The sequence below is a fragment of the Falco punctatus genome, assembly GCF_963210335.1.
Source record: "Falco punctatus genome assembly, chromosome: 4".
Lineage (NCBI taxonomy): Eukaryota > Metazoa > Chordata > Aves > Falconiformes > Falconidae > Falco > Falco punctatus.
This window is the reverse complement of record NC_137583.1, coordinates 89,543,324-89,566,434: the sequence shown is the minus strand read 5'-3', so window position 1 is coordinate 89,566,434 and position 23,111 is coordinate 89,543,324. Positions and strand designations below refer to the sequence as shown.

General features: G+C 38.1%; 1 protein-coding gene across 6 annotated transcripts in view; it reads right to left on the bottom strand.

Moving 5' to 3' along the window:
* Positions 1-23,111, bottom strand: part of NFX1 (nuclear transcription factor, X-box binding 1) — a 75,224-nt gene that overhangs the window by 37,053 nt on the left and 15,060 nt on the right. For all 6 annotated transcript variants that reach the window (XR_013927334.1, XR_013927335.1, XR_013927336.1 and 3 more), the window contains exons 4-13: positions 20,523-20,600; positions 18,260-18,365; positions 9,033-9,104; positions 7,221-7,360; positions 6,043-6,142; positions 5,600-5,817; positions 4,396-4,493; positions 2,892-2,922; positions 1,486-1,568; positions 863-971 (exon numbers count right to left, since the gene is read on the bottom strand). Coding sequence is in view for 1 of the 6 variants with exons in the window: in XM_080382121.1 (XP_080238247.1) it covers positions 863-971; positions 1,486-1,568; positions 2,892-2,922; positions 4,396-4,493; positions 5,600-5,817; positions 6,043-6,142; positions 7,221-7,360; positions 9,033-9,104; positions 18,260-18,365; positions 20,523-20,600 (1,035 nt within the window). In the remaining 5 variants the exon portion in view is untranslated. The remainder of the gene's footprint in view (positions 1-862; positions 972-1,485; positions 1,569-2,891; positions 2,923-4,395; positions 4,494-5,599; positions 5,818-6,042; positions 6,143-7,220; positions 7,361-9,032; positions 9,105-18,259; positions 18,366-20,522; positions 20,601-23,111) is intronic.

The following is a 23,111-nucleotide window of genomic DNA, read 5'->3' as shown; positions in this document are numbered from 1 at the left end:
ATTAGAATATGAAACAGAGAAAAAAAAACTAAAACTGCCATCACACATGAAGAAATTCCAGATCAACTAAAGGTTCTGCTAGCAGAAGGAAACACAGAAGCATTCTTCTGTCTGCTTCAGGCCAAAATCAGAAAATGTATTATTATCTACCTGTTACAGTGGTGCAAAATAATCAACATATGGTCCCCTACATAGAGTGATAAAATGTAGTTGTAGAAAACTAGTGTATTAACTGGCACACCTTTTAACACTTGTCTAAAGCTACTGCACTAGCTTAAATCCTTAAAACAGTTCAACAGTCCTAAGAAAATCAATACCTGCTGGCTGTCAATCTATTTCTATTAATTCAGTACTAATTTCCACCATCCAGAACGTGACCAGAAAGTCTAAGACACACACGACTGATATCTCTTACTTCTTCAGATGGTCCTGTCCAGAGAAAAGAATTGCTACTGTACCATTAGGAAAGTCTGAATTCTAAGCAAATAAAGTTCTGCTACATACTTTAGCAGTTATTACATTGTTAAACAAGAGCTCCCTTAACTTCGAAATTACCTTTCTAAACTGCTTTTGTTTTCCTTGCATAATTCCTCAAATATTTTAAGTGATTACTGGATCAAGATACATAACTAAATATATTTCACTATAATTCACTTTTAAATAGTTAACTATTAAAATCCAACGCTTAGTAATCTCATCTGCAATGAAATAACCTTCTCTTATGAAAAAACAGAATCAAAATCAACTGCATATTCTTCAGGTTCTGGTCAATTTTGATCACATTCTGTGTCCAACCCTGACCATTTAAGTGAACAAATTTCTATAACTTATAAGAAATAACGTACTCCTGCAGATAACTCACTTGTTTGCCAGCACGTTTGACAACTACCCCGATGACAAGGTTCTTCACATCTGTGAAGCCCACAGTTGAGTTTACGACCACAAACCAAAGAACACTTATGTTCTGTGTCCTAAGGGAAGGCAAGAAAGAAAAAGTAGAATTAAAATATAAATCCTATTAGGATTGGGTTTTTTTCTGTGAGGTCATAATGTACCAATTGAAAAAACTGTACGGTGCAACAAATACCTTAGGCTTGATCTATACAGTTTTTCCATCACTGTATGGATACACAATTTTTAAAGCGGATTCTGTTAAGACCTCTGTTGCAGACATAGCTACATCACAGCTTATGCTTCTTGTATTAAGTAATATCCTTCCCCTCCCCGTTCTCCCTGGAATCACTGCATTGACAAAAACTACCTTTACACTCATTTAATTGCATTTAGGCTGGAACGTAGTTTTACAATTGTGATAACCATAAAAGAAATGCTGCAAAATAAACGTACATGCACACAAACTTTCCAAGCACAACCAATACTGCAAATAGAGGCTGAAGATGCACAAAAATGGAAAGATACAAAAGCAAAAATGTCTTTTAACACACATTACAATGAACAATTTCATAAAACCACACATAAACTTACCACACAGCAAACTTCATTACACTTGTGTCGTCCACATGATCTTTTCTTGTTGCATCGCTTGTCACACATGAATGTGATAGCAGCTATGAAAACAAGAAAAACAAACCAAGAAACGGTCATAACTTCTGTCTTTGCTTATGCTAAGAACAAAAGCTGCAATCACATTATTATGCTAAGGCTATCGCAGCAGAGCATGGTCTAGAAGAGACTAATACAGAGTAAGTCAGCAAGCAAACTTTTAAAGTATTTGCTCTCCCACATTAACCCCCCATGTGAACATTTGACTTCCTTTAAACAAAATCATGTTCAAAAGGATTTTGGACAGCAGAATACATGAAACCAGTTTATTTCACATTACTCTTTACACCATAAACTCTGCAAAATAGAACACAGCAAACAGGATATCCTGATACACTGGAGTACCGCAAACATCCAATTTAAGACTGCTCAAATTGGTAAGACAGTAAAAGTCAGCTAAATACAACTACTGCTGATATGTTAAGGAAAACAGTGCTGACAAAGAACATCCGTATCACTATCCACAAGTGACAAAAGCAATCACTTCTGGATTCTGAAAAACATAGTCTTCATAGACAAAAGCTCAAATTAGGAAATATGCGTATTACTTCAGTATCTTGTAAATAAGTACCTCAGTATGACAGAGGCCCATCAAATAAACACTTCACTGAGGCGAATTTTAGATGTGACATCCAGAATACCAAGAAGCGTCAAATGGGAATTCTCTACCAAGCTCAGATGCAAAGACCAGCAGCATAAAACTGTGAAGCAGAACTAAAGCTTGTATTTCCCCAGGAAGCTGGACAAGAGCAGAGCAAAAGCATAATTTTGCATCTGAGCTGTGCAAGTTGACCCAAAGACATGCAGGATGGTAGGGGGCAACCTACTGAATATGGCAGGTGTCAGAAGAAACTGTTCAAATGGGAACAGACAGCTCGTCTGGAATCTTTGAGATCAAATGCTGAAGAAGTCTTTCCTTATGCAAAAGATGTATAGAAATGAAAGAGGTTTATCTCAAACCTCTTCCCGAAAGTAGTAGCATCTCAAAAGGTGGCAAGCTCCACATGGAAATACTGATTAAAGAAGCAATACTGACCAGATGTTTGCCAACTCCATCAATCAAACCCCAAATTAATATGAAATGTGTATTGTTTTAAAAACAATTTCACATTACATCATAGAATGGTTTGGGTTGGAAGGGTCCTTAAAGATATCTAAGTCCAAGCCCCCTGCCCTGGGCAGGGACACCTTCTGCTACACCACGTTGCTCCCAGCCCCATCCAGCCTGGCCTTGGGCACTGCCAGGGATGGGGCATCCACAGCTGCTCTGGGCAACCTCTGCCAGTGCCTCACCGCTCTCACAGTATTTATTCAACATAATATTGTACCTTTATTTCTGAGAAGAGCACATGGGACTTCCTAGGAAACAAAGAAGGAGCCATTAGGTTAAAACAGATGAAACAGCTGAAACTTACTTATCTAGAAAATACCGAGTCACACGGTACAGAAGGATCAACTCAGTTTTTACATGTATAACACTTCCATATGCAAAAGTTAAAGAAAAGCTAGGAAAGAATCCTTCTAAGAAAGAACTTTTTAACATGGTACTTCTCCCTTAGAGATCCAATACCAATGAAAATAAAATTGTATTCCCACTCATTTCAGCAGATAACACTGTGAAGTGACAGAAACAGGTTTGTCCTAAGAAACTAGAAGCTTGCATGGAGGAATACAAAACAACCAAAACAGCTCTCCCAGAGAATACTGACAGGACACAAATACGTGCTTTAATCAGCTGTTCCAAAAACGCAAGTCTGACTTGATATGGGGTGAGGGGAGAGAGTTAAGTCAAATCTCATGATCAAAATTTTACCTAGATTAAAGACCTCAACATGAAAACGAAAGGCAATGGATGAAAAGAACATAGATGATCAACTACATTTGAACCTTCAGTCATCACAACTTGACATTCTAAGTTGTCATTTCTGAGCACCACGTTTTTTTAACGACATTTAAATTATCACTGTTGATCATAATTTTTCAAGTAGCAGCTTTCTGGTGTCTGAGAAGCTACACAAACTAAAACCCAAACTTCACTACTTAGTTTCAGGCCTCGAACAATAAACTGAAGCCTTCTACCCCATAACTACCTTCAGCACACTGATAGGAGAAAACTCTTCCAAACTCAAGCAAGCCTCATTCTTATGTACTTATAAACTTATGTATTCAGAAGCCATCCCTACTTACAAATGACATATAACAGGTCAGAAAAGTCATCAAGGCTCCTGTGATAGTAACCATTTCAGTAAGTTTCAAAGTTAGTAAGTTTCAAGATAGTAAGATTTCAAAGCTATTATGACAGAAAGTAGCATAGTTTAAAAATACACTATTTATAACAACTGCTGAGAATCTGCTAGGTCACTATATAAATGTGCAAAGAATGGGGACCAGTAAAAACTTCCATCTTCTTTCTAAAAAATTCTACAAGTCTACAAGCTATTAATATAAATTTTTATTTAACTTTTTATGTTGGGCTACCTTTCTTCCCACAGTTTACATTACTCTTGGTAAAACTACAATTCTTTGTGCTATATAAATAATGCAAGATAATATAGGACTTCGCAGCCAGCTTAAACATGATTCTGTGTAAATGCTGCAAAAACACTTCAAGAATTGCCTTCACAGTAAGAAATTTATGTTAGCACTTCACAGTATAATCTAGCTAGCATCTATCAGTATACAACGAAGGTTTTTCAACTAAGAAGCATGGTTCCTTAGACTTTCTAGCTTTGTTTTCCTTGACAACTTCAGCTCCTTTTTTTCCCCCCCCACAGCTTTAAAAGAATCAACAAAGATTACCAGTTTCCAAGTAAGGAAGTTTTATGCACTCACCTTTTTTTTGAAGCCACACCTACAATAAATATTTGATGTGTGAGAACACTGTCTACAGTCTCCTTCATGGCAAAGGCTTTCACATGTATGAACGAACTCTAGCAAAATGAAAATACAAAGATCAATAATTAATAAAAAAATTTAAATCCATGACCTGGTACTCCGTATTTATTAGGAGCATCACTGGTCAAAGACACTAAGCTTACGTGCAGCTGGGTTTCCAAACAAGTTCACTATTTTGAGTTAAGTGTGCGTAACATTTTGTCATTATTTTCAGCATTTTAATCATGAATCAACAGACTGACTTTCAGGTTTACAATTAACATTGAAAATGCATACATTTTAAGTATTTTTTATATTACATATATAGAAAAAACCAAACCAAACCAAAAAAGATTTTGTGTGATATTATCTTACCTAAGTTCCAGGAATTTTCAGATAAGTTTTTTCTTTCTTTTCCACCCAAAAGAATCACTTACTATGCATACCTTCATATTTCACTTACTAGGTTAACTGAAATGGAACTAAAAGCTAAATCACTCATTCCCTTTCTACTTGTTGCACTTGGACTGACAGAACAGATCAGTCAATAAGAAGCTGTTGTCTTGACATCATTGGCCTCTCTCCTCTCTAAAGTCTAAAAAATCACAACTAAATATGTAGCCTGTAAAACTGGAGCTTCGTACAATCTCACGCTAAATACACTTGAATTATCTAATGCACTCATTCAAGTGTCAAGTTGTGTCTGCACATAACTTCCTCCAACTTTTCAATACTACTTACTTTGTGATACACAGCAGCAGGAAATGAGTGTTTACTGCAGGCATCTGAACAAAGTAATTTGTCTACCATCCTCCACATAAGAGTCAAAGATCTAGGTGGGCTTTTAAAAGACATCAGTGCATGCTGCTCTCTGGAAGTTCCTACAGGTCTGTTCCTCTACCAATATAGCAAAGGTGCATGTAAACAAAATTTAAAAGGCTAGCTAGTGTTAGTGCTTCCTAGAAAAAATTATTTTTTCATTTTAAGGTATTATGAACAAACAGCCAGACAGCAGGCTCTGCAGGGGCTTTTACACTCAGTTCAGTTAAAATCTCAGATCACCAAATAATTACTTCTTGAAATGAAACAGTTAAGGACCACTTTTTTTTTTTCTAAACAATGAGGTAATTTGAATATTCTGATTCAATAAAGTTCTAATTACCATAGCTACCACAAGAAAGAGGTTTGCCACATGTTTTTCCACAGGACGGGATAGGGTCTGTGCATACTTTACGTTCAACACATCCTAATTCCAGTAACTTGCTGAGAGGAGTCTGACCACAGGGACAGCGATACACTACTTGTGGAAGTCGTGGACAGAGCTGGCAAGGCTGAGGGTGGCATACTTGCGTACAGTTGTGCCTCCCACAATTTAATTTTCTGGAAAAACACAAAACCAAAGAAACAAAAACAAAAAAAAACCAACCAAACAAAGGAGAATTATTTAAGAGAATCACAATCACAGAGTGTGAATAAAATAACCTTTTAAGAATTATTTATAAGCATATATATTTATAATTTCTATATATTATTTCTAAATTATTTCTAAATATATATATTTAGAAATATAAATATTTCTAAGTCACTAAATTATAGTGACCTTACTTGCCACATATGTTCTGACATGAGAAATTCCCAAATCCATCTGAGAATTCTTCCTTTGTCCCACACAACACTTCTTTAAAAGTGCTTCCACAGTAACACACTGAAAGAAAGCCATATTCCATAGAAAACACAAGAGAATGTCAGTGACAAAACACCTCCAGCAGTACCGCAAATATAAAAAGGTAAAATGTGAAAATTTATTACAGTCGTTTTTCAGAAGGATAATGAAGTTGCTCTTCTTTAGATTTATTTCAGCAATAGAGGTTTCTCAGTCCTACAGAAGTTTGAATTCCTTTTCTATTTCTTTTGATAATAAGATAAAACTAAAGGGGAAGTACTATCGGCACAAAAAGCTTACTTATTAAAGCAGTACACATAACGAGTTGATTATTACCTTAAAAGTTGAGAAAATTAACTCACAACTTCCTATATAAACTGTTCAACAAAAATTTATTTGTATACCTGGTACACATACTTGGACAAATTAATTTACATTCAAGACCAAGTTTAGAAAATTTTAACAGAAACCACGAGTAGCTTGTTGAAATGTGCTTTCCTATATCTCTTTCTATTCTTCTTCCACATACTGTTTAATCAAGTCTCAGAATTATAGTAAAAGATTAAGTGGGATCATAAGACAGTTCAGGTCAGAAGGGACCTCAGGAGACAGGCTAGCCAACGCCCTTACTTAAAGCAGAGTCGGCAATCAGATCAGGCCATGATACTCAATGGTTTTTATTCAGCTGGGTCTTGAAAACTTGCATGTTTCCAAGGAAAGAGTTTTTCCTTATAGCTAGTTACAGCGTTTTAACTTGGGCTCATTCTCTCTCATCCTCACCACATGCACAGCCTGTCTGCAGCCTTTCGAGTACCTCCAATCAGCTACTCAAAGGCCACCACTCAGCTTTCCCAAGCTAACGGAGCCCAGTACCACCAGCCTGTCCTAACAGAGCACATGCACCAACAGCCTAATCACCCTGGCAGGATTCTTTCTATTCATGTTTACATTCCTATTTAAATGTACAGTGATGCTGACACATTTTCCATTTTTTTAATATTCTAGCAATAGATTTTGGTTTTGTTAAGTAAAAATAAAGCACTTGCCTCTTGGTACTGGTTTTTTCACCCTTTGTTTTCATAGCATAGAGAGGATATACACAAGGCATGCCAATACTTACCTTGCTGTACTGTTAATTGGCAAGGTGAACATTTTCCTCCATGGCACACTTGAGTACAGCTGTGCTTACCACAGTTTAAAGTATTTCCACATACATTAGAACAATGGATTTTTGTTGATTGGCCACAGCGAACGGAATGACTGTAGAGAAATGACACCATAGTCTGTCAGGTACCTTAGTATCTATAGAGCATTTATTAAAAAGGAAAATACTTTTTCAGTAAAATGCCAAAGCCTTTGAAAGGCAGAACTTAATGAAATAGTTTTTAGGAAATAACCCCCTTATTTTTCCTCCCTACTTACCCTCTCCCACCCCTCAAGAAGTAGGACATGTATCACTGCAATGAGTCTACAGAACTTTATTTCAACAAAATGGAAAGGAAAGAGTGACACCAACTTGAACCTAATGTATGGTTATGCATTTTGCCAAAAGCACAGGGATTTCTATTATAGGATCATTTAAGTCTTTGGAAAGATGTCTAAGTCCGCTGAGCACAATGAAGATAGGGATGTGGGTTTAAGAGTGAGTCAGTCTACATTAAGAGTTCAGTTTTTTTAATTAATTGTTGAAAAAATGGGGCAAAACAATAAGTTCTCCTATTTTTCCATTCTGGCTGGCCTCACACAACAGCTGTAAAGTGTATGTTTGGAACAGTAACTTCGAAAAGTCTTAAACTCAGAGGTGCCATATCATACAACTTGGATGCTAATACAGCGCATATTAAAAAAATGCTATTTAGAAGCAAGTATTAAATGCAGTATTACATTATTAAATTACAACAATCAGTAACATGGTGAAAGGAGCTGGCACCTGGGAAAAAAATAATAAACTAAAGTTGGTTGCATCTATTAAACTTTTAAATGCAAGGAATAGCTAGAATAAAAAAAAAGTGGTGATGTTACCACATAAAATAAAATTCAGTAATCTACAACGTTTTTCTACTGAAGACAAAGTGCTTTCAACTACAAATACAGCCAGAGAAATACCCATACCACCTTCTGAAAAATTAAGATCACTTAACAGTACATTCAAACTTTCAGAAATAAGTGTAAGACTCTGAAAAGATATTTTTTTTCTAGAGCAAAAATGCTAATGCTCTAATGCTAATTTAGCTAAATGCTAAACTGAATTAGGTTTTTATTTGTTTTAGTTCTGGAAATGAGCACAGGTCAAGCATTTTATTATCAGTTCTAGGTAGCTAGAACAGGGACTCTAAAGACTCAGAACAACTGAGTATGAGAGATCACAGATAGTATGGGCAGCACAGTCTTGCTGTTGGCAATGACTCTATATACATCAAACATGCAAGAAAAAAATAGCCTTCCAGTCTGGAATATACTACAGACTCCTCTCTTGTTAGTGGTACAGCTTCCCAGAAATATATGTGTTACCTTTGAAATTCTAATTTCTGGAATGGAATAACTCAGTATTGCATTCCATTCAATTTGAAAAGGTGTGAACCTTCTTCCCGCTTCTTTCTTTGTGTCTTCCACAAAATAAAATAAAATAAATACTGGAATAGGATTTCAAAATCAAATAAACTCATAGACAAATAAACTGAATAATTCAGCTACATGTACCATAAATTGACTTTACACACAGACAACTCTATTCTTGTTTTTTTCTGAAAAGATTGTCATTGTATTTTTTTGAATATAAAATTCTCCAAGTTATTTTAGCACACAAGAGTTACAGCTCACAACAAACTTTGTTCTGTAAGCATTTGATAAACTAAGAAAGAAAAATTTTAATATATAAACTTTTAATAAACTATTATTATATATTTTGTTTCTATAATAGAAGCATTCTCACCTTGTTTGTCCACATTCACATGTTTTTGTCACAAAGGCTGGACATGAAGGGCAAGGTCCTGGATGGCACAGGCTTAAAAATAAGTCAAAAAAGCAAACAAAATTGTAAAATTAGCTTTACTACAGTCCCAGAGAAACAATCACCATGATCCAATGTGCAGTGCATTATCAGAAGACTATACAAGCTACCTACACTCCTGCAGGGTATGAAAGCATTATTAACACAAGTAAAAAATACTAAGTATTATAGTTGCATCAGTCTCAAACATCACAGATGTTGAAGGAAAACTTCAGTATTCCTGCTGCTGTCAAATCAACAGTAACAGCGCTATAAAATTTCGTATCTAGCATTTCACCAGCAGAAAAATGCATCAACTCAACCATGTTCATCACTGGTAACACTAAAAACAAACATCACATGTCCGAAACATTAATACTTTTCTTTCTTCAATGACCTTGTATAGATTAGAGACAAAAACTTCTCTATGATTTTCTTCTTTTGGGAGCTGATTCTTTTATTTTTGAACACAGCATTTCTAATACCACCAGTAAGAGTTGCTGCTCCTTTTCCTGCAAGGTAGCACATGGGAGATGCAGCAAGTCTGCCTCAGTTTTCTTTCTTACTATCAAGTGCGATTTCCCTTAAGTGTCATCAGTGCCAGTCCTTCCCTGATTACCAGAGCTCATTACCTACTTCAAGAAACACTAGGTGGTCCCCTATCTGCACATAGACCTGTACTGGGCACAGACAAGCCCAGGTTTTCGAAATTATACTTAACTTGCCTGCATTCTTCCTCAGCCAGCCCTCATTCCCTTTTTTTGCAAATATAGCAACACCCCTGTGGAGCAATTATTATTGGCCAGGACTGACCAGCCTGGATGTCCTAGCCAACAGAAAGAAAAAACCAAACCAAAAAAAAAAGCCACAAACAACAAACCTACCACCACCAAAAAGCCCATAAACACAGACTACCCAATTAGATGGCAATTACTAAATTCCCCAAGTACAGTTGTTATGTAAGTACTAATTAGTTAACCAGTCACTATAGTCATATGCAATATAACCAAGTCATGTCAGCAATTTGTCAACAGCCATCTGGCTCCCTTCTTCCTCTACCACTCCTCCCAGCTGACAATAAGGCCTAACCTACCACCCAACTTAGCTCTAACAGTGAAGCCAAGCCACGACATGACAAACCAAATCAACGCGAAACACCACAAACAAAACCAAAAAACAAACCACCAAACAAACCACAACCCTCCCTCTTTGAGAGGTCAGGCTTATGGCAAAATAAGAGTAAAATAAGCTCCAGGGCAGGCATGAGGAAAGGGAGAAAAGAGCAAAACTGATGGAGCAGAGAAAACGATACAGAGGGAAATGGGGAACCCATTAAATAAACTAAAACTGTATTATGGAACCTCAGACAATGAGAATTAACTTGCACATTCAGCAACAGAATATGTCTTGTAAAAGGACAGCACTATGTATTTCACTGTCTTGACTTTAACTCTCACTGACGCATGCAGGATTCTAAAAGCTGGATGTCAGCTTATATACTTAAGAATCAGATTAAAAGTAGACATAAACTCAAAATACTACGATCTAAGTTGTAACTGGGAAAAGGGCGAAGACATATCATCTTCCCATATCCTGTCATGCTAAGTTTTCTACCTGGTATATTATTTTCCTCAACATTATCATATTCAAGCAATGTTAACATTGCATCTATGAGCCAGTCTTGGCACACTTTTCTGATGACACTACACCACCCAACAGCAGCTTATACTGATCACAAGTATTTTTAGGTTGTAGCCACCTATAACAGCAGACTGCAGCCTTAGAACAAGATTCCTTCTGTTAGAAGAGTATAACGCAATTAATTTCCAGACATGTCCAAGTTTTGACAAACGTGTTTCTGAGACAATTTTAAGTAAGCTTGCATCATTTTGTTCATATGAACAGAAAAATTCTAGTAATGCAAAAGCTAACACTTTGAAACCAACCTTCTAACTTTAAGAATAAGCATTCTGTATGCACCCCTCCAGATACACACACTTGCACTCCACTAACTTAGCAAAAGTGTCTGGTACTTTATGCAGAAGTTACAGTATGTCTACAGTTCCAGGATTTACTTGATCAATACAACAACAGTGCAGATCGAAATCCGAATCTCCTTCAGCACAGACACACAGAGGAAGCACAGAAAATTCTCCTTAGATGATAAAGATGGGTGGTACCTTAGAGTTTTAGTCTGTTTTAAGGGACTAAGCAAAAAGTTAAGTTAAAAAACAGTGTAACAATCTAAACTCAAAAGGACAGGCTGAAGATCTCAGCATTAACTTCTGTTCAGTGAATGCGGAGTCTTATTTTTACTGAAGCACCATTATCTATCATTGGCACAGACATTTCACAATTTACTGCTGCTGCTCTGACAACTGGCATACAAGAGAAGCTGTGATGACAGATACATCTAGACATAGGAAAAATTAATCTACCATTTCCCCGACAGTGAAAATACTAGATACTGTAAGACAGCCCAAAGGGACTTCCAGGAACTGCTGTGGAAAAGATTACAGCACCAAAGAGCTATGAAGGAAGACCAGACACTACAGTTTAAACAGGTAGAGAGAAAGTTTAATTTACTGCCTTTCTAAGACCTTTTTCAAATGCTCTCAAGGCCTTGCATAGTTCCAGCTGGCAGGGAGAACTTCAGAGTCTTAAAAGTTTAAGTTTGTCATGAAGCTTACTATAAGGAACATTTTCTTGAAGGTTAAGCTAGATGGGTGTTTTGATGTAGAAGCTAACAGAGCGAAATGAATTTCAGTGTATTTAAACTAACAACGTGAAAAGAATTCACTTTGTGAAGTGCTATGAATGCCACAGCTCAAACTAGCAAAGGACTTTCAAAGCATTCCCCTTTCAAACAGTGGCTTGCCTGTTGCTCAGCTTAGCCAAAAAAGCTGTTTATATAAAAGGCTACAAACCTATTTCAATAAATCTGAGCAAATATTAAAGATTTATTATTAAAACAGTATAAATTACCCTCACTCATTTTCACCAAAATGGGCTAGCTAGTGCCACACAACACACAAAGATCCAACCAAACTCTATACCATGTAAAGGAAATTAACACAATTACATCTATATTTTTTTTAAAAAGAAAAAAGTCAGATAGATTAAATACAGTTAGGAATTGGCCAACCATTAAAGAAATCTGTGGGGCCGGGGTGTGTGCGCGCGCGTAAAACCCCCCCAAACATAAATGAATAACCAAAGTACCACTTCAACAGAAAATCATTCCAGTGTTATAAAGGGGATCAATACACAGGCGTAAGCTTGTTACAGGCAACAAGCTTAAGAATTGCCGTACCTCTGTAAGCTCATTTTAAAAATCTGAGTACCAATTTCAGACATACCTTACAAGTATAAAAGAGATGCTAAATCATATGAAAGCCATAACCACCAAGGTCACATAATCTAAGAAAACATAGTTCTGATTCAAACTGAAAATACATAGGATGCATAGGTCTCATTACACCATTTTAGACATTGCTTAAAGACAAATACCTCAAAAATTATGGTCTACCACAGCAAAGTAGAAAACCATGACCAATTAGACACACACACACAACACACTTCTTGCCTGAACCTGGCTGTCATCCTAATCTCTCTTAACCAGGGTATGAGCTTTAATATTCTTTCCAAAAGCATCTATGTGATGCTGACAGCTCTTGACATTCTTATTACCCATATCAGGATCTGTTCTCTTTTGAATCTTGTTACTTATTTGCATCAATTTCTTGCAAGGAGATGCCCTGCCTAGGCAGAATGTATTTGATGTATTCTGAATTTGTCACCTTCCAATTTAATTGAAGGTCTCATTTCCCACACAGGTAGCACAGCAGGGGAGAAAATCCCCATATTTTCAATGTTTTCTTGATAAAACTAATCACTTCAATTTTAAACTAATCTCTTTACTTTTAGATCCAAACCTTTTCCCCAGTTTTAATCCAATTCTTTCTCCTCAGCCACAAAAGTCTGATGCTTACTCAGTTTTAAAGGGAAAACAGATGCTCAGTTATCTTAATCCACTTTGATCCATTTAAACTTGCTAATTCATATTACATTAAGAATAACATAACCACCTAAGCAGCACTTGGAACAGCACAACTGACACCACCAGAAGATGACATCACCAGTCACTTTGCCCTCAGGGCCCCTCACTCCACAGCAGACCATCACTCACAAAAGCCTAGCACCTCACAGGGTGCATACAGAAGGCAGGCAGCAGGAGGGAGCCCAAAGTTTAGACCACCACCACCTATACACCACCTCCCATACTCTGCACGTTTCATCTATATGGCAGAAGGAGCAAATACAAGCAGCCTAATGTGAAGCAATGAGAACAAGTTTCTCTGGGTCATGGTTTAACTCCGGGCAGTAACAAAGTACCACACGGCTGCACTCTCACTCCCCACCACCACACCCCCCAGACCCCCAGACAGACAGGGAGGAGAATCAGGAAGGAATATGAAACTCAAGGGTTGAGATAAGAGCAGTGTAATAATTAGAAGGGGGGGGGGGGGGGGGGGGAAACAACGATATTAATTATAATGAGAAGGAGGGAGGGGGAAAAAAAAAACAACAATAAAGTGATGCACAATACAGTTGCTCACCACCTGCTGACCGATGCCCAGCCAGTCCCTCAGCAGTGATCAGCCCACCCCAGCCAACCCTCCCCCTGCCAGTTTATATACCGAGTACAAGTCCTATGGTCTGGAATACCTCTTTGGCTGGTTTGGGTCAGCTGCCCTGGCTGTGTCCCCTCCCAATTTCCTGGGCCCCTCCAGCCCTCTCGCTAGCAGGGCCTGAGAAACTGGAAAGCCCTTGACTTCGTGTAAAAATCACCCAGCAACAACTAGAAACATCAGTGTGCTGTCAACATAGGTCACACCAGAGCCAAAACACAGCACTGCACCAGCTACTAAGAGGAAAATTAACTCTAGCCCAGCTGAAACCAGGACAGTCTGCTATAAGGACAAAAGAGGATAATGTTTCATTCTGGTAGCACCACATCAGAGAGCTGCACTGCAGATACAAGTGTGTGGTTTCTGAAATCTCAGGTAATACTGCAATTCCAGTTCTGTTGCTAGACACTGCATAAATCATGCTGATATAAAGAGCAGAGAATAGCTATAAGCATCTAAATCTTCCATACTCTGTTGATGCAACAGCCACAAAGACAAGTAAGAAACTAAGCAAGAACCCCCTGACTCAAAAAGCAGGTTTCCAAAGACTCAAATTCAAGTCACACCAATGAACAGGGATTCATCCAGATAGCTCTGTCAGAGCCTCATGGACTACAGACACAGGGGTCTGCTCAACCGTTAAGACAATGCATGGAGCCAGACTTATTAAATGAGAGTCCCACATCAACAGCAAAGGGTTTCCCAGAATAGATGGGATTAAATACTGCAGAAGGGGCAACATCAAGAATGCCACACCGACACTCAAGACACCAGCACTAGACTCATTCCACTGCCCGTAACAATGGACACATCCCTACTATTAACTAAAGTCGCATACGACTGAAGAGCGGGAATAACTCAGAGGATTCTTTGTCCCATCACACTGTGAGGCAGGAGGTCTTGACAAAGACACGAAACATTTGATGCAGAAACAGGGGGGGGCGGACAGACCAAAAAAGCTTTTAGGATCTCAGTGAGCAAAATGGCATTTATGGTTCAAACCTTATGGGAACCTGTGAGAGCAAAGGAAAAAAGCACACAGCAGATCCACAATCCAAAGAAACAAGTGTTTGCAAAAAAGAGTTCCAAGATCATCTCAACACAAGCAAAAACCATGAAACACTCTTGGCCCTGATGGCAACAAGTCCACCTTTGAATGCTCTCTTTAAGAAAAATTCTGCCCAGATACAGATTATGATCCAGATTTCTAGATCAGTTGAGGCTGTCCAGTGGGAAGGAGCTGGTAAGATAGACTACCAAAGATGCATTCAGATGATAAAGCTCCACATCTCTAACTCCACCACTTCTTGATACAGCAAGAGGGAACAAGGTTTCTACTTGCTTTTTGATATAGCAGATGGAGGCAGCTCGTCCTCATAAATACCCAAGATTCCCACATGGGAGGAAGAAGTATCCAGCACACACTGAGCAATGGCCAAAACTGGGTAACACCAACGCTGAAAGTGCATTACCCACCAGATCACTATCACAAGTCAAAAAGTGCCAAAACCACCCCTTATTTTGATTTGCACCTTTGCTGTTTCTATACCTCCAGGACTGACGATCTCAGCATGGTTTTACTCAAGTGCAACAAGTTGAATGGTAACACTCTTGAATTTGCTACACTTAAACTGGTAGCACATTGGAACTTTAAAACATCCCAATTTTCACAGCTCTTGATACAGATCAGACTACCAGGGACTGCAAATTTTTTAGCTTGCAAGAGGCAAAGTATTTCCTCCACTGTTCAGAAGATGTCCCAAAAGAGAATGCCAGACTGAGCCTCTGCTGTAGACTAGGAAAGGAAAGAAGAAAAAAAAAAAACACAACAAAAAAAGAGCACTGTAGAAGAATGGCTGCAGAAGCGTGGCCTTAGAATCTCTGAAGATCTGCACAATCCATGCCTGGTATCAGAATAGGCCTGTAACCAGAATTGTACTGAAGTTGCTGTGCTGAAGTTAACAAGAAGGGTGGCCTTGAGCTATTCTTGAATCCTGAGCCCAAGCAATTATGTTGTGCCAACAGGCCGTGGCTGTAACAAGCTACAGCTGCTGGGAAAGCAGGTGCAGGGCCAAGAAAGATAGGGACCGGTATGGGAAAATAGGGAGTAACAAACTACAAGGCTGAAGCACAGCGACACAATGAGCTACATGGATAGAATGCTTATTTTAGTCATGATAATTAGGGGTGTGAGAACCGCGCACGTTTAGAGACTACTAACCAATTATATTTCTGCTTTATGAATATGCATGTGTATCGAGTCTATATAAGTAGTGTTAGAAGCTAATAAAATTGAGCAAGATGCATAACTCATATTGAGCGTCTTCTTGACTCCGACAAACCCTTCTTCCAACAGAGCAGCTATTTCTTCCAAGCACTATAGGAAAGTCTTTCAGGTAGCAAATTGCAGTCAGTTAGTTCTCATAGTTAAGGAATCTACCTCTGACTGGGCCAAAAAGTCCTCCACAGATATATGCCTCTCCTGAGATAAAGACCAGCAGCTGGGCTCCAACAGAATCAGTGTTCTGCTGAGTCAGGATATCAGCTACAAACCACAGCAAAAATGATTTATGAATTAAGAAAAATGCTGTAGCTCTTAAATGAGTCTGAAAAGAAATCTAGTATTTCTAATGTGGGAAAGAAGTATCAAAGAGTACAGAAATCTTTCATTCAAAATGTTGAAATAGGTTTAAAACAGAACACGTTAAATAAAAGTTCGGAGTAAAGTTCTAGCAAAATTCTGAGTTTTAGTAAACCTTGGAAGAAGTGTGAAATGACTATCTAGTTGATAATCTGAAGACAATCTATATTAACAAGGCCAAGTGCAAGGTCCTGCACATGGGTTGGGGTGATCCTAAGCACAAACACAGGCTGGGCGGAGAACGGACTGAGAGCAGCCCTGAGGAGAAGGGCTTGGGGGTGCTGTGGGATGAGAAGCTCAACATGGCCCAGCAATGAGCACTTGCAGCCCAGAAAGCCAACTGAATCCTGGGCTGCATCAAAGCAAGCATGGCCAGCAGGTCAAAGGAAGGGATTCTCCCCCACTGCTCTGCTCTTGTGCGACCCCAACTGCAGCACTGAGTCCAGCTCTGGGGCCCCCCAACATAAAGACATGGACCTGTTGGAGGGAGTGCAGAGGCCACAAAGATGCTCAAACGGCTGGAGCACCTCTCCTATGGAGACGGCCTGGGAGAGTTGGGGTTGTTCAGCCTGGAGAAGAGAAGGCTCCAGGAAGACATTAGAGCACCTGCCAGTACCTAAAGGGGCCGACAAGAAAGCTGGAGAAGGACTTTGTACAAGGCCATGTAGTGATAGGACAAGGGGGAATGGCTTTAAATTGAAAGAGGAGAGAATTAAATTAGATATTAGGAAGAATTTACTTTACTGTGAGGGTGACGAGGCACTGGCAAGGGTTGCCCAGAGCAGCTGTGGCTGCCCCATCCCTGGCACGGCTCAAGGCCAGGCTGGATGGGGCTTGGAGCAACCTGGAGTAGTGGAAGGTGTCCCTGCCCGTGGCAGGGGGTGGGAGCTAGACAATCTCTAGAGGTCCCTTCCAACCCAAACCATTCTATTTGTTGGAATGACTGAAGTTTTTGATTGTGTACCAACAGCAGAAACAATTGGTTCTGACTATTAGAACTTTCACAACAGAAATATGAATAGGCATTACAGACCAACTTCCATACTTGAAAAATGAAGCTAGATACAGTAGAAACAACATAATTTATTTTTTCTGACTAGCACGCATATTTATACATTGAAAAAACCCACCTAATGCTATTAACCTTATCAATATTACACCACCACACTGCTAAAAAAAGATCTAAAGGAAAATATCCAGAACTAAAACCAGAATTGCTGTTCTTTGCCTCTCATTGATTTATACTAATAAATGTTAACAAAATCAATCCAAGTTATGTATACTGACCAAGATCTCCATGAGGGATTCTGGTTCAACCACTCAGTGGTCTCAACAAATAGTTAAATACATATTGCCCTCTTATCCTCAACAGCTTACAAGCCAAAGGAAAGAAAAAGAAAGAAAGGATAGAAGTAAGCAGTCCTTCAGTTTAACAAAGTACCACTGCTTTTAGATTAACTTACACAAACACTATTACAGGAAAAGCAGTACCTAGAACATCTGGTGGACCACTGGATACACGTTTAAAATCACTTCCATTGACTATTATTTTTCTGCATCAATGAAAGTTCTCGAAACCAAGCCAGGCAGCTGGTTCAGTTCCTAAAATGGATGGAAATCTTGCTACAACTATTTTTCTTGACCTTCTGTTCATTCTCTCATATGAACTCTCTTCAGAAATACAAATGCAAAAAAAGCCTTCATTTCTTCCAGGCTTCAGATGAGCTATAAACGAAATACAGCCCCGAGCATATCCTATAGTCAAAAAAAATCCAAATACAGTCTTCAGAAACTTTCTCTAGATCATTTCAATATTCATATGATAAACATTTACTTACATGTTACAAAGATGTGGACAGTCCAAACACTGTCTCTTCTTTCCACAAAGTTCCCCACAGCTATGTGGGATTTCATTTCTATTCCATTCAGGATTGTGCACCTTACCTAAACCATATCAAAAGACAAAAACATATTTATTGCCTTGAATACAATACTAAATTTGGGAAAAATACTACATCAACCAGAAAAAGCTGTATTTACAATATCTTCTTTGAAAAACAAGATGACACCACATGTTTACTTTTTCTCCATTTTCAGTGATGATATATACACTCAACTTCTTTATAAGTAAGTGCTACTGGAATATCAAGCTCCAGAAGATTCTTTCCTCCTATGCTCTCAGCAGGCACTTAGGTAGTTGGTATTTTACATTAAATTAAACTCATACAATGTAAGAAAATTAAAAGTCCTCTTTAGTTGGTCAGGCTGCATAGTAAATGAGACAAAGGGTGAAACTCCCTTGCTGCCTCAACACAGAAGAAAAAAAAGACACCATTCCCAGAAAGTAAGATCTAGCTGGGAAGGTGATGCAGAATACGGGCAAATGAAATGACTAAGTATAAAAGTAATTTCTCTAAAAAGCAGCAGACTCTACATAAATCTAAACATTAAAGGTTGATATTTTGATGAATACACAAATCCAGTATGTTATCTTCAAGTATTCTGTACTTCAGATAAGCGCTGAAACCGTATTTTAATTAAACTGACATACTGTTAGCAAATCCCACAGCTCAGTGCATGAGATGACCATCAGGGTCAAAGTTAATTGCCACGGTTAACACATGCAAACCTAATTTGTCTCTCTGCAAGAGGTGAATTAAACTAACAATAGAACAACTGAGCCAACAAATTTGAGTTGCAACATCTAAAAAGACTAAGAAAATGTATTTTTGGTGACATGGTTATATAATTTTAACTCTTTTAGTACACCTTTGCATATTCTACAAGCAGCAAATTAGGAAAACACAAATAAACACCACAAATGGCATTTTTTCACCTGAGCTTCAATTAACTAGTTGAATACCCAGGAAAGGAAGACTCAGAAGAAAAGCAAGCTAGGAATTTCCTCATGGAATGGTGGAAAAAAAACCCCACACCACCACACCCAACAAACAGTTAGTATTTTGCATCAAATGGAAGATAGCTTTGCATAAGCAACTGGTGGTGTCCAAACACTGTGTCATTAATGTAAAATTATCAGTACAGATTAAAGTCCTATGTTCCAACATGGTGCTCTGCTAATATTAACCCCAAGGACAACTCAAGGTTCCTACTGTAGGTCTCCCAAAACTATGAAACAGTCTTTAAGCCTAGGCAGAATTTCTTTCCTGTTTAACAGATGGACAACCTGTCTTAAAAGTGTCATTTTCCTTTGGAATCAAAACACCCAATGTAACTGAATTGTTATCTCTATACTCATAAGATTCCACACATTGTCATACAAAAACTGTCTTACCTGGATTGCACTGTTCTTAACTGACTCACTGACACATTTAGATAAAGAGAACTTTAGGTAAAAATGTCAATTATTACAACATAAGCCAATGTTCTTTAGGGCAAGTTCACTGACTCCCAGTGCCTTTCTCAAGTCCAAAACACTGTTTTGTAGGAAGTAAGGTGAAACTTCCCCGTGACTCAGACTTAAGGAAAAGAAAGCTACACGATATCAACAGCAATTTTGAAAGTGTAAATCCCAAACAAAATTTATTTGCATGTATCCAATTAAGTAACATAATTTCTCCCTTTTTGTCATATATTTACAGCTTAGTCAATGTTATACTCACTTCATTTACCACTTTTATTAAATGTGTACCCAAAAAGGTCTGAAAAGTCTGAATATTATTTCCTATTTAACCTGTACGTGTCCCTGATCAACATAAATGATGAAACTGCTACATCACTTTAAAGGTTTAGATGGTTGTATGCTTGAATTGTGTATTATTTTGGTGTATCTTGCCACAAAGACAGACATAACACATGAAGGTTATTTCAGTCCTTCGACAGAAAAAAGCTTGTAAGATGGCAGCCCAAATTATCATTATTCTATAAAAATCACTCTTTTTACATAGTGATATGAAAATATCACTTACAATTTAATGTGTGATTCTCTGTGCAGCCACCTTCCAGTGTCAATAGTTTTAAACATGGTCAGATTTCAGGGATGTCAGCAAATGAGCAGCCATACTGAATTCCAAATTAAAAAAACCCAACTATCAAAATGACAGAACCGTTTTTCTTCACAAAAGCACGCAAGAAACTCACCACAGAAACAAGTGTAAGTTTTAGGAACTTGCGTAGAAGCATTCTGGCAAGCTGGACATCTCCAACCACTATTACCATCTGTAGACAAAAAAAATTAAAGATAAAAATGACTTAAAAGTAAATAAAGGAACTAATTTGCAAACCTAGAATAAATGCTCTCACCTTTTTTTACCACAGCTGCAACCAAACTAGTTTTTCCATTTACTCAGAAGTGGTGAGAAAGCATGTTAATAAAAATGCATTTTACACAGTATCAAGATAAACACAGCAGTGGTACTTCATGCAACTAGGCTCCAACTTTATATAGAAGCAAGAACAAATTTTGAAATTCCACTTTTTCTTCTATTATCGTGTACTCTGTTGTAAGACATTCTACTGGGATGAGAAAACACTTTTCTATGAGGAAAAAAAGTGCTAAAGCATGGGAAACTGGTGAGAAAAATATAATTACCTACAGTCTTAAGCATAACCTGTATTTTTCTTTTCACTGTCCTCTCATGTTTGAGTTAACATGTCTTGTAGAAGACCAATTTAGTATTGCTTCATGTTCAGAATAAATTAGTAATATATAAACCAGAATAGTCTACTGTAATTAATTTAAAGGTGACAATACCTAGCTATTGACTAGGACATTATTCTTCAAGTTGGTATTTTATTAAATAGTAGGGTTTTGCTTCTGCATTTCAGGAGGGTGTTGTTTAGCAGTAAAGGAAGAACTTCAGTGTTAAGGAAAGCAACATCCATGAAGATGTTTCCCAAATTCAGTATGTAATCTGGCTATGAAGAATACCAGTGTGAGAGCATCACTGAACATAAAGGAGGAAAGGGAGAAGAAACTGAGATTTTTTATATGTGTATATATATATAAATAAAAATATATAAACTGATTAGCTCTTACTGTCACTCTTACCCAATCAATTCTGTGCTGGTAAATTCATAAAGCTGTGTTCTTGGTGATTAAGGAATCTGACCAAGTTTTACGATATTTTCATGTTATGAATGCAGGAGGGCTTGCAAGCAGAAAACCCTATGTGTGACAAGACAACAGGCACACCTAGGCTCACTATCAACTGAAACGGAGACCTCTTACATTAACCATCATATTGCACAATGGTGACTTTTCACCAACTGGGAATTACCCAGATTACAGACTGCCTTGACAGACTTGAAATGCCTATCTAAAGCATGTCTATTCTTTTCAATACTTGTTGCTTATTCATGCCCCTTGTCATCCTGGCTCGTATCACTGTGCCACCAAGACTGCTGCAGAGCACGTACAACTGTGGGCTGAGTAGCTGCGGGACAGTGACTCAAGGAGTACACTCTCACATTCAAGACGAATCTGCATTTCCTGACCAATATATTATTTTTTTTTTGACTGCTACTAACAGAAACATCTTAGAAAGAAGTGTTAAAAGCTACACATAAAAACTGGCAGCAGAGGACTGAAAGCAGTATTTGCTGACAAAGCACCTTATGTGGCTCATCCCAAAGCTAGCATACTAAACCCTAAGGGATTCCCTCCAGGATTACTTTGTAAAGTATACTTAACTATTACATTATCAACATTTCTTTCACTGTTATTCCATGTTACCTTTGTCAAAAGCTGTGAAGGTAAGCTTCAGAAGGCCTCTTCTATCGCCATCTCTCCCAGAGCAGGATGTCTAGTCCTCTACAAACAGCTTCTCTAGAGAATAGTAAGGGTCCAAGTAGAACAGCCTTTCAAGATATATTTTGTGCTTCTTAATTATTGATTATCCTTGGTTCCTTTAAGACGTAACTACATGGATGTGGCTCCACCCACAATGGGCATACAGTTGTTTTCCTCTAAGAATGCAAGATATAAAATTTTTCTTCCTGGATTCAGACACAATTACTGAAGGATAGAATGACTGTAGGATGACTCCCGACATCCACGTTTGTAAGGAGTGGTCCTGTAACCATTCCTTACGAATCCTGATTACTGAAGAAAGAGAGAAGGATGACCCTACAGAATCAACATCCCACTCTCAGGTATCTTCTCACTGAGTAGCAGTGAAGCAGGCAGAAATCCAAAGACTCTAGAACAGTCGTCTAAGCAAAATCAAACACACCTCACTGCCATTTATAAATTTAGTATTTGCTATCCTCTCCCTCCTTCTGGGATATAAAGATTCCTTGCTTGTAATTATTTTTCCCACACATATTGCAAGCATCCCTATTTCTAGCACTTTCAGCCACAAAAAATCTGCGTCTGTTGTAGCAGCCCAGAACCCTGCCACTTCCTACTGTATACCTGTTGTCATAAAGGCACAGTGAAGAATCTGCTCAGTTTCCAGACTTGCAAAGGATTAACGGGTTCCAGAGAACCTTGAGTAGGAAAAAGGGGGAATTATAGATACAGATTATGGATCTTTGTGTGCAGTTTCAAACAAGCAACTTTCCTCTTTACATGATGAGTCATAGGTGATTACATAAGAAAAGATCCAAACACATCTGCTGGAATAAAGAGTGAATGCTAAAAAGCTACATTTCCAAAAGCAGCAGTACAGCAGGACTTTTCAACATATATACAATGCTAGGTGCATAAACCCCCCCCCCTCCAAACAG